The 16,203-nt window shown below is 55.7% G+C and overlaps 2 protein-coding genes across 2 annotated transcripts; both read right to left on the bottom strand.

The window, feature by feature from the left end:
- Positions 1-3,737: 3,737 nt before the first annotated feature.
- Positions 3,738-8,941, bottom strand: LOC102462771 (mast cell protease 1A-like). The gene is made up of 5 exons (XM_075912205.2): positions 8,878-8,941; positions 7,575-7,722; positions 6,919-7,054; positions 4,304-4,561; positions 3,738-4,070 (listed from the first exon to the last, which is right to left on the bottom strand). Exons 1-5 carry the CDS (start codon positions 8,939-8,941, stop codon positions 3,927-3,929), a joined length of 750 nt encoding a protein of 249 aa, XP_075768320.2. The 3' UTR covers positions 3,738-3,926.
- A 1,698-nt stretch (positions 8,942-10,639) lies between these two features.
- Positions 10,640-14,569, bottom strand: LOC142821356 (mast cell protease 1A-like). Its single transcript, XM_089774318.1, has 6 exons — positions 14,506-14,569; positions 13,148-13,295; positions 12,401-12,536; positions 12,305-12,352; positions 11,540-11,800; positions 10,640-11,378 (listed from the first exon to the last, which is right to left on the bottom strand). The coding sequence occupies exons 1-6, from the start codon at positions 14,567-14,569 to the stop codon at positions 11,235-11,237; spliced, it is 801 nt and encodes a 266-aa protein (XP_089630444.1). The 3' UTR covers positions 10,640-11,234.
- Positions 14,570-16,203: the final 1,634 nt, after the last annotated feature.

Raw genomic sequence — 16,203 nt, forward strand, 5'->3', positions numbered from 1 at the left:
ACATTAAATAATACAGGGAAATAGAATAAAAAATATAAAAAGAATTAGAAGCCAATTAAAAAAATAAAGAAGGCTTTTTGAAGTGGCAGCTAGATAAAACAGCAAGAGGGAGATGGATAAACTGAAATCAATGAAAGAGGATAAAAAGGAAGGCTTTTAAAGAAAAAAGGAGGCTGAAAGACAGCTGTGGTAGCTAGAAGAATCAGCAGCAAGAAATCTTTTCCTCTTCGGAGGTGAGAGATGTTCAGTATAGAAAGCTAAAGGACAAAAGACCCCACAACACATGGCTACTTGGGTGAGAAAGAGAGAGAATCTAGAAAGCAGCAGAAACCTTACCCAACAGCTGTCTATAGGGGAATGATAAGGATTCCAGGGGCTGGGAGGCTGCTTTTCTTTGTCCGTTTTTATTTTAATTTGCTTTTACATTTAAACCCAACTATCCACTTTTTAAAATTGCCCCTCTGCTAATTTCTTTAACTGCCATCTCTAAAAACCTTTTTTCTACTTTCTTCTCTTTTTTATGTTTCAAGCCCCTCTCTCAGCTTTCCTCTTTTATTTCATTAGCTTTTGCAATTTTTTATTCTTAAAAAGCAATCAAATGTCTCTAGGCACAAACACGCAGCACACCCCTGACACAGACATGAGAAAAACACTTTGAAACTTTTTTCAAAATGGCCGCTCAGACAAAAGCAGAAGAGGCGGGACATAGACCTGTCAAAATCTCATGGTGACGAACGGTGTTGAGGTATATACTACTTAACTCCCACCTTCAGATGCACAAGCTATTCCCGCATGTTGATCTCAATCAACTAGAAAATGGCTGACCTGTGCTTTCTTCCTCAACCTTCTGAAACAAAAAATTGTCCCCTACACACTCCAGGCTCTTAATGGGAAATGTTGTGTCCTGATGTATTACTTTTCTTGCCGATGTCTGGGGAACCAAAATCCCTTCCTTTCCCCACCATCTGATCTGTTCACTTGTTAGTTTCGCAAGCTGTCTGAGTCTTTTGGAATGCACACAGATTTTTATGAACTCCCATCCCAGTGAGTCTTTCCCTCTCTCCTTGAACTCTGTCAACCAGCGCAGAGTATCCTGAGAGATTCAGTGGTTAAATGGGCAGTCTGAGCTGTCAGACCAGGGTAGTGGGGAAAAAGCAAACCATTAGGATCCAGCCAATCTGTGTTTATCTGCCTGAGCTGCCAGTGCTGATAGGGAATGTGAGATGGGACCTTGCCCCTTTGGAAGACATCAAGACATAGGTCTGGGGGCTGACTGGCTCAGGGGGGCAGGGAATGCTGTGACATCTCCCCTTAGACCTGGAATCTATAGTCCCAGCCCTGCACTAATTCTCTCTAAATCCCCATTGGCAACTCCAGCTGGGGACATGTCCCCTCCCCCTTGTGCAAGGGATGATGTCTCCCTTCCACTGCCAGTTCACCCCAATTCCAGTGCAGGCGGGGGGGGGGGAGGTGGAGGGATGTCCCAAGGGCTGCAGGGCTGTCTGAGATCCGCTCTCAGTAGGCCTCAGTGTAGCCTCAGCAGTGCATTGCATGGACCCTGCAGTGCATGCGTTCAGCTGTGCATTCCGAAGCCCCAGATGTGCAGGGCCCCAGCTGTGCAGCGCTCTGGCCTGTGGATCATTCCTGACCAAGTGGTCTTTTCTATGACTTGAACATGAGATAGAGGCAACCCCAGGTGACCCGGATGTTTCTGTGGGTCTCAGCCAGAAGCCACATCCCTCCCACACAGCCTGTGTGGGTGTCCCCTGAGCTTTTGGAGGGGGTCCATTTCTTGCCCCCAGTCCTGTCTGTGGAACAGAAGACTTCATCCTACTTGCACCTGACTCAGCCCCATTGTGCAGTTTCTTTTCTGTCATAAATAGACCCACATACTGGGCCCCCACAAGCTTCCAGGACAGATGCATCTGGGCCAAGCCAAGCCACTGCCCTGGTCTCTAGGCTTCCGGGACCAGGCCTGCTGCCAGGTATCCTTCCTGGGGGTATGGGATGCCAAAATCTGAGTGGCCTGGACCACTGCTGAGACCTCAGCAAACCTCTGCCCTCCTTCTTCAGGGTGGGTTGGGAGCTGACGTCTCCCCCTCCTCCCACTATTTCCCGTGTGGAGCCAGTTTGCCTCCACATGGGCAGAGGAATTCAGGCTGGAACAGATGCAGAGAAGGTCTATGAGGGAACCCGACAAAATGAAGAAAGGAAATCCATGGTGTGCCCTCTGCACCAGGAAAGGGGACAGGACACACAGTCATTGCCCAAAATGGCGCCATCTGTTTCTGAGTCACTGGTAACCAGGAAGGAAACGTTGTTCCTGACTGCTAAGGAGCAATCCTAGCAGCGAAAATCCTAGGACTATGTCTAGACGACAGGCTTTTGTCGACACATACTGTCGACAAAGATTCTGTCAAGAAAGAGCATCTAGACGACATCTACCAGTAGTTCTGTCGACAAAGCAAGCCCCTTTGTCGACATGACAGTGTAGACCCAAAGGACAGTGTAGATGCAATAACGCCTTCTGTCGACAGAACTCTGTCAACAAAAGGCGTTATTCCTCCTAGAATTAGGTTTACCCCTGTAACAAAACTGCTGACAAAATGTTATGTCGATAGAACTCGACAGTAGTGTAGATGCAGGTATAGTTTTGTCAATTAAAGTCCACTTTTGTCAACAAAACCCTGTTGTCTAGACACACCATAGGAGAGGGTCATAAGAACATAAGAATGGCCATACTGGGTCAGACCAAAGGTCCATCTAGCCCAGTAGCCTGTCTGCCGGCAGTGGCCAGCACCAGGTGCCTCAGAGTGGGTGGACCGAAGACAATGATCAAGCGATTTGTCTCCCGCCATCCCTCTCCAGCCTCTGACAAACAGAGGCCAGGGACACCAATTCTATCCCCTGGCTAATAGCCTTTTATGGACCTAACCTCCATGAAACTATCTAGCTTCTCTTTAAACTCTGTTATAGTCCTAGCCTTCACAGCCTCCTCTGGCAAGGAGTTCCACAGATTGACTATACGCTGTGTGAAGAAGAACTTGATTTAATTAGTTTTAAACCTGCTCCCCATTCATTTCATTTGGTGTCCTCTAGTTCTTAAGCTGTTGGCTACAGACCATCACCTCCCACTTTGAAGGAGTATGCCTGGCTCCTTGCCCATCTATCTAGAGAACTCTATGTGGATACAAAATTGGTATCCACATCCATACCCACCAAAATGAGCCACAGATATTTGCGTCCACGTCTGCGGATGTGGATACCCATGGTGACAGAGCAGATATCTCTTGTAGGGCTGTACCTGTCTGCAATGGGTAGGGAAACCATCTTCTGAAGTCCTAGCCCACAGCACTGATGACAGCCCAGCTTTCCCCTTTAGGAGCTAATTCCCTCCTGGCCCTGGCTAATGCAGCAAATTCTCTAGATTTCACAGCTCATGTTGATTGCGCAGCACCTGGGTTTTTTTTTTTTTAACTTCATTTTTATTCATGCTGGCGACAAAGCAGGGACGAGGCATAGAGAGGCAAGGAGGTGGGAAGGAGGTGATGAGCCCTGTGATCTGTTCAGCGTGGCCTTTGCCGATTTCCCTTCCCGTTGGCTTTACCGGCTCAGGACACAGGTGTGTTAGGAACGGGCAGCGCACAGCTCCTGGGAACTACCTGTGGGAAACGGCAGGATTTGGCTCGTGGATGTTACCCTGGGGAGGGGAGGGAGAAGCAGCCTAAGTGGTGATTTCCAAGCAAGCGGAACTTGGATCCTAACTCCCCTGGGTTCCCAAAGTTGATCCTGATTGGTTGGATGCTGATAGGTGTGGGGAAGTCAGACAGAGATGGGGTGGGGAGCAAGCCTTCACTCTGCACATCTCCATGGGACAGAAGTGGCACAGCTTCGGCGTGGGAAGCCATTCCTCCCGCGACCCATGGTCATGGCCTCCTCATGGTCTTCCGTATCCAGGGGATGAAGGCGGAGACTCGGGTGTACACTGCTGGGGGGGTTCCATCATCAGATCCTCTAGAGACGAGGCCCTGGGCTGTTTTCCCACACACCAGGGGCCCCCCAGAGTCGCCCTGAAAAATTGAGCAAGAGGCAGATCAAAGGCAAAGATCAGCAACAACTCCCCAACCCTCAGCCCATCCAGTCTCAGCAACACACCCACCCAGCCTGGCAATGCTCTGGGAGAAGAAAAAAAGAAGCCCGTTTATTCGTACAGCACCGAGCACACCGGCTCTGCAACCCGAATGCTACACCTACGGGTTCATAACTGTTTATAAAGGGAGAGGGAAGGTCCAAGGAGATTCACCTGGAATGAACTTTTGCCCTCCTCTGGGTCTCCCCCACACATCATGGTGGTGGCGTTATAGTGATGGTACTCCTCACACAACTCATCCTCCACCACGTCCAGCTCCACCTCTTGGAGCGTGTCGGAGACCCACTCATTGTCTGCATGTGTGCGGCCCCAGCCGGCGACACTGCAATGGGACTCGGGAGGCACTCGCTGGTTGGCTGAGGGCAGGGAGATGACATTGACATATCCATCCCGCCGTACTTTGCGCTGCAGCTACAAAACAAGCAACAGGGGACACTAAGGGCAATACGAAGGAGATGTCCCAATGAAATAAGAGAAAAACTACAGTCAGTAAATGATGATGTTGTCACTGGAGCATGGGATGAAATGGGGCGGTTCCCGCAGCAGTGTGAGGTCACTGGGGGTGGGGGATGGGATGGGGGTGGTACCCGCAGCAGTGTGAGGTCACTGGGGTGGGGGATGGGATGGGGCGGTACCTGCAGCAGTGTGAGGTCACTGGGGGTGGGGGATGGGATGGGGCGGTACCTGCAGCAGTGTGAGGTCACTGGGGGTGGGGGATGGGATGGGGCGGTACCTGCAGCAGTGTGAGGTCACTGGGGGTGGGGGATGGGATGGGGGAGGTACCTGCAGCAGTGTGAGGTCACTGGGGGGTGAGGGATGGGATGGGGGCGGTACCTGCAGCAGTGTGAGGTTGCTGGGGGTGGGGGATGGGATGGGGGAGGTACCTGCAGCAGTGTGAGGTCACTGGGGGGTGGGGGATGGGATGGGGGTGGTACCTGCAGCAGTGTGAGGTTGCTGGGGGTGGGGGATGGGATGGGGGCGGTACCTGCAGCAGTGTGAGGTCACTGGGGGTGGGGGATGGGATGGGGCGGTGCCTGCAGCAGTGTGAGGTCACTGGGGGTGGGGGATGGGATGGGGGCGGTACCTGCAGCAGTGTGAGGTCACTGGGGGTGGGGGATGGGATGGGGGCGGTACCTGCAGCAGTGTGAGGTCACTGGGGGCGGGGGATGGGATGGGGGTGGTACCTGCAGCAGTGTGAGGTCACTGGGGGTGGGGGATGGGATGGGGGCGGTACCTGCAGCAGTGTGAGGTCACTGGGGGTGGGGGATGGGATGGGGCGGTACCTGCAGCAGTGTGAGGTCACTGGGGGTGGGGGATGGGATGGGGCGGTACCTGCAGCAGTGTGAGGTCACTGGGGGAGGGGGATGGGATGGGGGCGGTACCTGCAGCAGTGTGAGGTCACTGGGGGTGGGGGATGGGATGGGGGCGGTACCTGCAGCAGTGTGAGGTCACTGGGGGTGGGGGATGGGATGGGGCGGTACCTGCAGCAGTGTGAGGTCACTGGGGGTGGGGGATGGGATGGGGCGGTACCTGCAGCGGTGTGAGGTCACTGGGGGTGGGGGATGGGATGGGGCGGTACCTGCAGCAGTGTGAGGTCACTGGGGGTGGGGGATGGGATGGGGGCGGTACCTGCAGCAGTGTGAGGTCACTGGGGGCGGGGGATGGGATGGGGTGGTACCTGCAGCAGTGTGAGGTCACTGGGGTGGGGGATGGGATGGGGTGGTACCTGCAGCAGTGTGAGGTCACTGGGGGTGGGGGATGGGATGGGGCGGTACCTGCAGCGGTGTGAGGTCACTGGGGGTGGGGGATGGGGTGGGGTGGTACCTGCAGCAGTGTGAGGTCACTGGGGGTGGGGGATGGGATGGGGGCAGTACCTGCAGCAGTGTGAGGTCACTGGGGGTGGGGGATGGGATGGGGCGGTACCTGCAGCAGTGTGAGGTCACTGGGGGCGGGGGATGGGATGGGGTGGTACCTGCAGCAGTGTGAGGTCGCTGGGGGTGGGGGATGGGATGGGGTGGTACCTGCAGCGGTGTGAGGTCGCTGGGGGTGGGGGATGGGATGGGGTGGTACCTGCAGCAGTGTGAGGTCACTGGGGGTGGGGGATGGGATGGGGGTGGTACTTGCAGCAGTGTGAGGTCACTGGGGGTGGGGGATGGGATGGGGTGGTACCTGCAGCAGTGTGAGGTCGCTGGGGGTGGGGGATGGGATGGGGTGGTACCTGCAGCGGTGTGAGGTCGCTGGGGGTGGGGGATGGGATGGGGGTGGTACCTGCAGCAGTGTGAGGTCACTGGGGGTGGGGGATGGGATGGGGGTGGTACCTGCAGCAGTGTGAGGTCACTGGGGGCGGGGGATGGGATGGGGTGGTACCTGCAGCAGTGTGAGGTCACTGGGGGGTGGGGGATGGGATGGGGGTGGTACCTGCAGCAGTGTGAGGTCACTGGGGGTGGGGGATGGGATGGGGGTGGTACCTGCAGCAGTGTGAGGTCACTGGGGGTGGGGGATGGGATGGGGGTGGTACCTGCAGCAGTGTGAGGTCACTGGGGGCGGGGGATGGGATGGGGTGGTACCTGCAGCAGTGTGAGGTCACTGGGGGGTGGGGGATGGGATGGGGGTGGTACCTGCAGCAGTGTGAGGTCACTGGGGGTGGGGGATGGGATGGGGGTGGTACCTGCAGCAGTGTGAGGTCACTGGGGGTGGGGGATGGGATGGGGGTGGTACCTGCAGCAGTGTGAGGTCACTGGGGGTGGGGGATGGGATGGGGGCGGTACCTGCAGCAGCATGATGTCATTTTTTAAAGTCTCCCTGTCGTACTGCGGGTGGGGGATCTGCCGTCGCACTCGGATCACTTGCTGCCTCGGTTCCCGTTGCTCGATGTTGTGGGCTCCCAGGACGACAGTGATGCTGCTGTGAAAGCCGAGAGTGACATGTGTGGATTGTTAGGGGAAGGACATGTTTTTGGCGTTTAAATTCCGCTCTTGCGGGGACAGGGCAGTCCGTGGGTCTCAGGCCGGGACTCAGTTTCCTTCCCTCCTCTTCAGACTTGTGGTCAAAGCTCCCCCAGTCTAGTCTCCTCTCCCAGATCGATCCAGGAAGGGGTCCATGCCCAGACCCTCAGCCCAGCACCCTACAGAGCTGCCCTGAGGCTGTGACCCTTCCCTGCCCCATGCTGGGCAATGGGGCAGACCCAAGCTGGGCTCCCTGTCCACATTCCCATTGATGTACCCAGCGCTGGGGCTGAGCAGTGGGTTGCAGAGCCCTCTAGAGACTTGTCGACACCCCTGAGCAGGTCAGACTCCTGGGCTCAGCTCCCCCAGCCTGGCCACCCTCTGTCCGTTCCCTGACCCCCATGCTGGCACCAGAATTTCCAGGTTCCCCTCCCCCGCTGACCCCACCCGCCCCCACATCCCAGCCCAGAGGCACTTACTCTCCCTGGCAGTGAGCGGCCGTCAGCACAAAGTTCTCCGCCACCAGGAACCCGCCACAGCCACTGTAATTGGCTCCTTCTTGTGATTGCAGATAGGCCATGTAGGGCCTGGAGTGGGGCTTGGCTTCATGCCCCCCGATGATCTCACCTGGGGGGAAACCAGATCCGTACCAGCATCACCATCCTTGACCACTCGGCCCATACTCAGGTCAAGTCCCCCCAGTGTCATCCTGTTCCCTGTGGATCCCCTGGTGGATCCGAGTTCTGCCCCCCTTCTCAGCTCTGCCCCACACTAGACACCCCGTAGGGCTGCCCTGGCTGGGTGCAGAACTAGTGCCAAACGCACTTGCAGGGGGTCCATCATCCAACAGCCTGGTGTTACTGGCTTTGGGGTCCGAGCTCCCCTCTAATCAGGCCAGGCAGCCCCTTAAAGGGGATTGGCTGGTTCGGGGTGAGGACTAGGACCTGGACCTTCCCCTTAGGGCAGCTTGGAGATGCCTTCCCTGTTCCTGCATTACATGTGCTTTGGCTAAGGCTGCCGGATTAGCCCCCTCCCTCCACACACACTTTCCCCCGATGTAATCTTCATTTTTATGTTCATCCCTTTACAGGATGGTGTTAACGTTCGTACATGGCTGCCTTGTGAGGTTTCTCCAATCCCTGTTCCCACCGTTTTACTGGTTCAATTCCCTCCCATCAGGATCCCTCCACCGGCCCCTCATCCACCTAATGCTGCTTCCTTTGTGTTTTTGGTGTGCATGCCACACGGAGAGAGACAGGAAGAGATCACTGCAGATGTCTGCTCCCTCTTCTTCTAGCTTTCTCTTCTTTGGAAACCATCTTCAATGGCAGTTTAGGAGGAAGAAGGTCTGTGTGGATGGGAACCCCCACTGTTTTATTGTCAGGATGTCAATTTTTCACCCACTCCATCTTCCTTGCTCAAGAATAGCAACTGAAACATTTGATTTTCTTCCCAGCTATCTGAGGCCTCAGCCGGTCTTTTGTCTCCGGGGAACTGGTTTGTGGCTGCTCCCTAGACTTGAAACATGGCCGAGTGGCATCAGACAGTAGAATCTTATCACTTTACCAACCACAGCTATTTATCCAGGACAATAATGATCAGCAAATTATGAGTTTTCAGGTGATTCCTCACAAGGCACGCTTTCTATAAAATTAATCACAGGGGGACTGAAAATAGGGAGACGGTCACTCTCAGGCCCCTAGGCAACACCCCAAAAATCAATCCCCGTGAGCATTCAATTGACCCCAAAATCCTGGGGCCCCCGATCTCAGCTGTACTCACCTGCCCAAGCCCCAGAGAAGAGGAGGAAGGCCCTGGAGAGCAGGAGCAAGACCTGGCTCTGCATGTTGAGAAGCAGTGCAGGGACGGTGCATCTGCCTCAGGCTTTATAGACTCAGCTTGGGGGAGATCGAAGAGCAGGAAACCTCAGGGCCGCTCACACGCTCAGCTACATGGAGAGCTCAGACGTCTCAGTTTCCAACCACAGCTGACCACATGCGCTCGGGGGAAGGACAGGCCGAGCGTCACCTGCAGTCATGCACAGAAGGCTGGCTACTTCCTATCGGGGTCTGTGCAGAACTCCTTGGATGATGCACCACTGTGGGGAGAAGACCCCAATGGGGCTGTATATAACAGAGTCCAGGGCTGCTGTGGGACTGGTTCACAGCTGGGCACATCTGCTCTGGTGCCACAAAGGCCCTGGTGGGCGGAAGGTGAAACTGCAGCTCTTCCTGGGTGGAAATGTGTTTTCTGCGGGGAAAACAAACAATGCGGGGCACAGGGATTCTGCGCAGAATTCCTGCAAGTGTGAGATCCCCGTTAGCCGTCACATTTTTCTGGTTCCATTCCTCCGGCTGATACGGCCCATGGTGACCAGACTGGGCTATTCACCTCACACACAAACTGTCCCTGGTCTGAAACCCGGCAGTAACAGCCCTGCTTTTGATGTGGTGGTGGCTGATAAAGCCACAGTCTTTGGATGGGGAGCTGTGTCAGCCCAGTACAATGAAAGAGCAGCGGAGGCGGAGATGATGGAGCTGGGGAAAAGAGATGCTGCATCTGCCAAGCAGGCTAAAGGCGTATTGGGGTGCATTAAGAGGAGCGTTGCCAGCAGGTCTAGAGAAGTGATTATTCCCCTTTATTCAGCTCTGGGGAGGCCACATCTGGAGTATTGTGTCCAGTTCTGGGAAAGGATGTGGACGCATTGGAGAGGGTCCAGTGGAGGGCGACCAAAATGACTGGGGGGTGGGAGCACATGACCTACGAGGAGAGGCTGAGGGATTTGGGTTTGTTTAGTCTGCACAAGAGAAGAGCGAGAGGGGATTTGGGAGCAGCCTTCAACTCCCTGCAGGTGGTTCCGAAGAGGCTGGTGAGAGGCTCTTCTCAGTGGGGCTGGGTGGCAGAACCAGGAGCAATGGGTTCACGTTGCAGTGGGGGAGGTCTAGGTGGAATATTCGGAAAAACTTAGGGTGGTCGAGGAAGCGCTGGGATGGGTTCCCTAGGGAGGAGGTGGAATCTCCATCCCTAGAGGTGTTTAAGTCCCGGCTTGACCAAGCCCTGGCTGGGCTGATTGAGTTGGGTTGGTCCTGCTTCGGGCAGGGGGCTGGACTCGATGACTCCTGAGGACTCCTACCAGCCCTGGGATTCTATGAAGTTAGACAGACAGATAATTGGTCAGACACATATTTAGCTTGAGATTAGGTAGCTAGGTATCTAGGGACGGAGGTTTGGACAGGCAGAGGGGTAGGTAGGAATTGGAAGGTTAGATTCTTGCATCTAGAATTGCTTCAGACCCTTCCTCTTTCTGGTCCAGATGCATCGGTCTCGGGAGTCAGGACAAGCAATGGCACAAGCAGCTTTTCTTCGCTGAGTAACCTTTGTGTCCACCCCAGATCCACCTTGTGTGTGAAATCACTGAACCCAGGTGTGCTGGGGCCCAGCCAAGAGCGTGAACCACCAGCCCGGCCTCCCCATAAGGTGCATTCTCTCCTGGCCTGGGCAGGTCCAGCAGCTACTCTGCATTGCAAAGCTCTGGATGGATGCGTCAGGAAGGAGACATTTTCTGCTACTTGACTTTATTACTGGCTGGCTGTGGAGCAAGCTGTAGGGCAGGGGAGCTGAGCGAAATGCAGCCGGGCAGGGGACTGGGCAGCAGAGGATCACGACCAATGTTTGATCTGCAGCAGATCAGCGCAGACATCCCGGAGTCGCCCTCCCGCCAGCCTGGCTGCCTCCGGGCCCAGGTGTGTTTAGAAGGGGCTAATCTGTGCGGAACGGGGGCCAGCACGTGGGGAAGGCCCAGAAAGAACAGGGCTGGGGGCGGTTCCAGCAGGATGTTACTGGGAGGAGCTCCCACAAGTGTCACTCGCCCGGCTCACACCAGGGAGAACAACCTCCGGGTTTGGCCCCTCACTAATATGACCTAGCTGCTCCCTAGGCAAGGGGCAGAACCCGGCCCTGAATCTGGATCTTACCAGAGCAGAAGAGTGGTTGGGGGAGGGGACTTTGCCTTGCAAGGGGGAGGAAACTGAGGCTGGGCTGTGGGGCAGTCATCCCCTCTGCCGAGCAGGCCTGACGTCTGGGCCTCTCCAAGGCAGGAGAAAGGCAGAGCCAGGCTGTGCAGTGACCCCTGGCAGGGCTCAGGGCTGCAGAAGTCTCATTGTATTGTTGATCCAACCGATGAAAGCAGGGACTCTCGTGTACACGCCCGGAGGTGTGTCGTTCCCCCAGGAGACGATGCCCTGGGCCTTACCCCCGCACACCAGGGGGCTGCCGGAGTCGCCCTGCAGAACAAACCGGGCCACAGTGAGTCATTTCCCCACTGCTGACTGGATTAATGACGCCCTGATGCCCCCCAACCCCTCCTTGGCCCCTCATAAGCCCTCTTGTCGCAGCCCGATCACTGACACGCTCCCTCACAGATTCAAGCCAGGGGCAGATTTACCTTTGCAGAATCTCTGCACTTCTCTGGGTGCCCCACACACAGCATGGTCGCCCGGTCGTAGTCATCATCATCTGAGCACTCGTCATCCTCCAGCACCTCCACGTCCACCTCCCGCAGCGCGTTCGCAGCAGATGAATTATCGTTAGCGATGGTGCGGCCCCAGCCAGCCACACTGCACACGGTCCTGGGCTTCACCTTTTCATTGGCTTCAGGCAGGGGGATGGTTTTCACAAATTTATTCAGTTTTGCAGACTTCTCCAGCTGTGGCATAGCAAAGATGAAGGATGAAAATAAATATGAGGGTTGCACTAGAGGTGAAAGAAATATATGTCCTCCCAGTAAAACAAAGAATTTTGTTTCTGTGCCACTGATGGGTAAAAGACCATACTGGAGGCAGAGGGATGGGATGGGGCGGTACCTGCAGCAGTGTGAGGTCACTGGGGGTGGGGGATGGGATGGGGGTGGTACCTGCAGCAGTGTGAGGTCACTGGGGGTGGGGGATGGGATGGAGGCGGTACCTGCAGCAGTGTGAGGTCACTGGGGGTGGGGGATGGGATGGGGGCGGTACCTGCAGCAGTGTGAGGTCACTGGGGGTGGGGGATGGGATGGGGCGGTACCTGCAGCAGTGTGAGGTCACTGGGGGTGGGGGATGGGATGGGGGCGGTACCTGCAGCAGTGTGAGGTCACTGGGGGTGGGGGATGGGATGGGGGTGGTACCTGCAGCAGTGTGAGGTCACTGGGTGGGGGATGGGATGGGGGCGGTACCTGCAGCAGTGTGAGGTCACTGGGTGGGGGATGGGATGGGGGCGGTACCTGCAGCAGTGTGAGGTCACTGGGTGGGGGAGGGGATGCAGTCAGTACCTGGAGCAGCATGATGTCGTTGTGTAAAGTGTTGGTGTTGTACTCCGGGTGTGGGATCTGGCGCCGGACGCGGATTTTCCGTTTATTCCGTTCCCATTTCCGGATGTTGTGGGCCCCCAGGCTGACGGTGATCTTGCTGAGAGAAGTAAAGAGCAGCCCATGTGGTGTTAGGGGCGGGGTGAGCTGGGGGTCGGGCTCCTGTGGGTCGGACTCATGAAATGTTCCAGGGAGGGAGCAGGGCAGCCTGGGGCTCTTTGGCTTCTGGAAACCTGCATCCCACTGTGCCCATGGGCAGCTCCCGTCCAGCCATCTGGGGCGCGGGTGGGACTGGAGGTTTGTCTGCATCAGGAGGGTGGGGAGAGGCTCCCTCCAGGGCCCCCAGCCACACCGAGCACTCACCAGTGGCCTTCTGTCCCAGCCTCTGCCCGCCAGCCCTTTGTGCTGCTCCGCTGAGCTGGTTTTTCCCCAGTTCTCAGTCCCTCCCCTGCTCTGGGCAAGGGTCCAGACCCAGCTGGGCTTCCTGTCCGAAGCCCCATTGATTTACCCAGCGCTGGGGCTGGGCCGTGGGTTGCAGAGGCCCCTAGAGACTCGCCAACACCCCCTGAGCAGATCAGACCCCTGGGATCTGCTCCCTCAGCCTGGCTACCCCCAGCCTCTTCTCTGCCCCCCATGCTGGCACCAGAGCTCCTGGCTCCCCGTCCCCTGCTGACCCCACCGGCCCCTATGTCCCAGCCCAGAGACACTTACTCTCCCTGGCAGTGAGCGGCCGTCAGCACAAAGTTCTTCGCCACCAGGAACCCACCACAGAAGTTGTCTTCTTCTCCATCTTGTATGTCCAGATAGGCCATGTAGGGCCTGGAGTGGGGCTGGGCTTCCTTTCCCCCAATGATCTCACCTGGGGGGAGACCAGGTCCATTGAAAGAGCAAAAGCAGCTTGCTGGTTTGGGCTGGGCCCGACTTCCTTATTGCAAAATGGAGCCTCCACAGCCCCAACCTAGCCCTGGGATGCTCGCCCTGGGGGCTCCCTGTGCCTGGATCCCAGTCCCTTGCTCAGCTCTGCCCCACACTGGGGCCACCATGGGGCTGGAGGGGAAATCAAAAGCTCTGATCTCTCTGTGGCAGCAGTGGGTGAGTCACCACCCAGACTTGCCGTAACAGCTTTGGTGGCCAAGGTCGAACCCGAGCAGGCCTGGGAACCAGACAGGGATGGGCTGGTCCTGGGGCAGGGGGAATGGGACCCGGGAGATTTCCCATTGGGTGCAGCTCAGAGCTGCTGTCACTGACCCAGGGGATTATTTTCTTCTTTTCTCCGGCTCTTTCTTCTCTGCACAGTGGCTGACACTGAGGTTATCAGCGCTTGGTGAGACAGACCCCCCACATCCTCTGTCACAAACATCACCACTGAGCAATACAGTGACACGTTTTCATCTCTGCCTCGGGAGAACTTTCCCACCATCTTCCTCCAAACTTTCTAGGCTGAATTTGCCTTCCCTCCTGATCCCTCCCTTAATTCCTTGCTGCTGCCTCTGTGTGTCCAGTGTTGTGCATGCCGGAGGTAGAGAGATGGGGGGAGATTATTTAGGTAGTCTTCTCCCCCTCCTTTTGTAGTTGTTTCTCTTCTTTGCAAATCATTTCACGCTGGGTTTTAGGAGACAGAAGTTCTGTCCAGATCAGTATCCCCAGCTGTTTGCTCATCATGATGGACTTTTTTCACCCAGGTCCTACTTTCTGCCCCAGAATGACAATTTAACTGGGTGAAGGGCCATTTTATCTTTTTGAGTCCTGGCTGAGACATTGGCTGGTCTTTTGCCTCTAGGGAACTAGTCAGTGTCTGCTTCACACACCTGAAACATGTCTGAGTACCACCCTGCAGTATAATCTTGTCACTATCTGCCACAGCTATTTTCTCAGGACAATAATGGTCAGCACATTATGAGTTTTCAGATGATACTTCACAAGGAACACGAAGTAAAATGTATCATAATAAATGATGAACAAAAGGAATCAACTTGTCACAAGCCCTGAGGTAGCGCCCACAGAACCCAATCCCTGTGAACCCCCACACTCCCCAAAGTCCCAGGGCCCCCAAGACCAGTGGTACTCACCAGCCCAAGTCCCGGGGGGCAGGAGAAAGGCCATGGGGAGCAGAAACAAGAAGTGAACCTGCATGTTTGCAGTCGGTGCAGGGATGATGCATCTGCACCAGCTCTGCATATTTCATAGACTCAGCTTGGGTGGGGAGAGAGTAAAGAGGCAGGAAACCTCAATGTCACCTGCACACTCACCAAAATGCAGCTTCCAACCACAGCCGAGCACACAGGTTGAGGGGAAGGACAGGCCGCATGTCTGCCCAGTCGGCCAGATGACGCACCAGTGGACGGAGAAGATCCCGGTGGGGACGTGTCCAGCAGGGTCCAGGGCTGTTCTGGGTGCCGGCTCACAGCTGGGCACATCTGGGGCTCTGACTCACCTGTCCCTGCTCCCTGCCAGTGTCTCTGTGGCGGGACCGGGAGGGACAGCGACTGATCTCCGTGGCGGGTGGGAACGGGGCCCTTTGATCTTTCTGAGGGCGAGGTCAGACCTGATGTGGATGTAGATGGGCAGAGCAGGCATCCGCCCCATCCTAGTGACCACAGGGGGAGGGTTTCTGAGAAGCACCCCAGGGCGTCTGTGACCACATGCAGGGGATGTGGCTGTTTCTGTGACATCTCACACCTGGGAGCTGTGGCCGTGCAGAGGGGAAATGACACAGCAGAGAGTCACGCAGCCCCTGGGAGACCCAGCTTGTAGCTCCCTTCAGTATCACCGTCCCCCCGCTCTCACCACTAGACCTCACCAGAGGTAGAAAGTAACTAAGTAAAAATTCCTGGGTACATGACTCAAGGGGTCTGTCTACACTACAAAGTTAATTCGAACTAACAGACGTTAGTTCGAATTAACTTTGACAGGCGCTACACATGCAAAACGCTAATTCGAACTAGTTTTTAGGTCTAGATGCACTAGTTCGAATTAGCTAATTCCAATTAAGTTAGTTCGAATTAGTGCTGTAGTGTAGACATACCCTGAGAGGGGAACATGATAGCGGTTTTCAGGGTGTCCCAAGGAGGAGGGAGGAAAATTGTTCTCCTTGGCCTCTGAGGATAGAACAAGAAGCAATGGGCTTAAACTGCAGCAAGGGAGCTTTAGGTGGGTGTCCATTTTTCACCCACTGCATCTTCCCTGCCCAAGAATAGCAAGGGAAACGTGATTTTGTTCCCACCTAGCTGAGAGAGCATGAAACCTCAGGGTCGGTCACACGCTCAGCTACATGGAAGGCTCATGAGTCTCCATTTCCAACCACAGCCAACCACACGGACTGGGGGAAAGGAGAAGCCAAGCATCCCCTGCAGTCATGCACAGCTGTCTGGCTACTGCCTGTCTGGGTCTGTGCAGAACTGGCTGGATGATGCACCACTGGGGCTGTATCTAGCTGGGTCCAGGGATGCTCTAGGGCTGGTTCACAGCTGGGCACATCTGCTCTGGTGCCACAAAGGCCCTGGTGGGCAGAAGGTGAAACTGCAGCTCTTCCTGGGTAGAAATGTGTTTTCTGCAGGGAAAACAAATGATGCGGGGCACAGGGATTCTGCGCAGAATTCCTGCAAGTGTGAAATCCTTGTTAGCCATCACGTTTTTCTGGTTTCGTTCCTCTGGCTGCTACGGCCCATGGTGACCAGACTGGGGTTACTCACCTCACACATAAACTGTCCCTGGTCTAAAATCCAGCAGTAACAGCCCTGCTTTTGCTCTGGTGGCTGATGAAGCCA

Source organism: Pelodiscus sinensis, chromosome 30 (assembly GCF_052426305.1).
Source record: "Pelodiscus sinensis isolate ZL-2025 chromosome 30, ASM5242630v1, whole genome shotgun sequence".
In the NCBI taxonomy this organism is placed as follows: Eukaryota; Metazoa; Chordata; order Testudines; family Trionychidae; genus Pelodiscus; species Pelodiscus sinensis.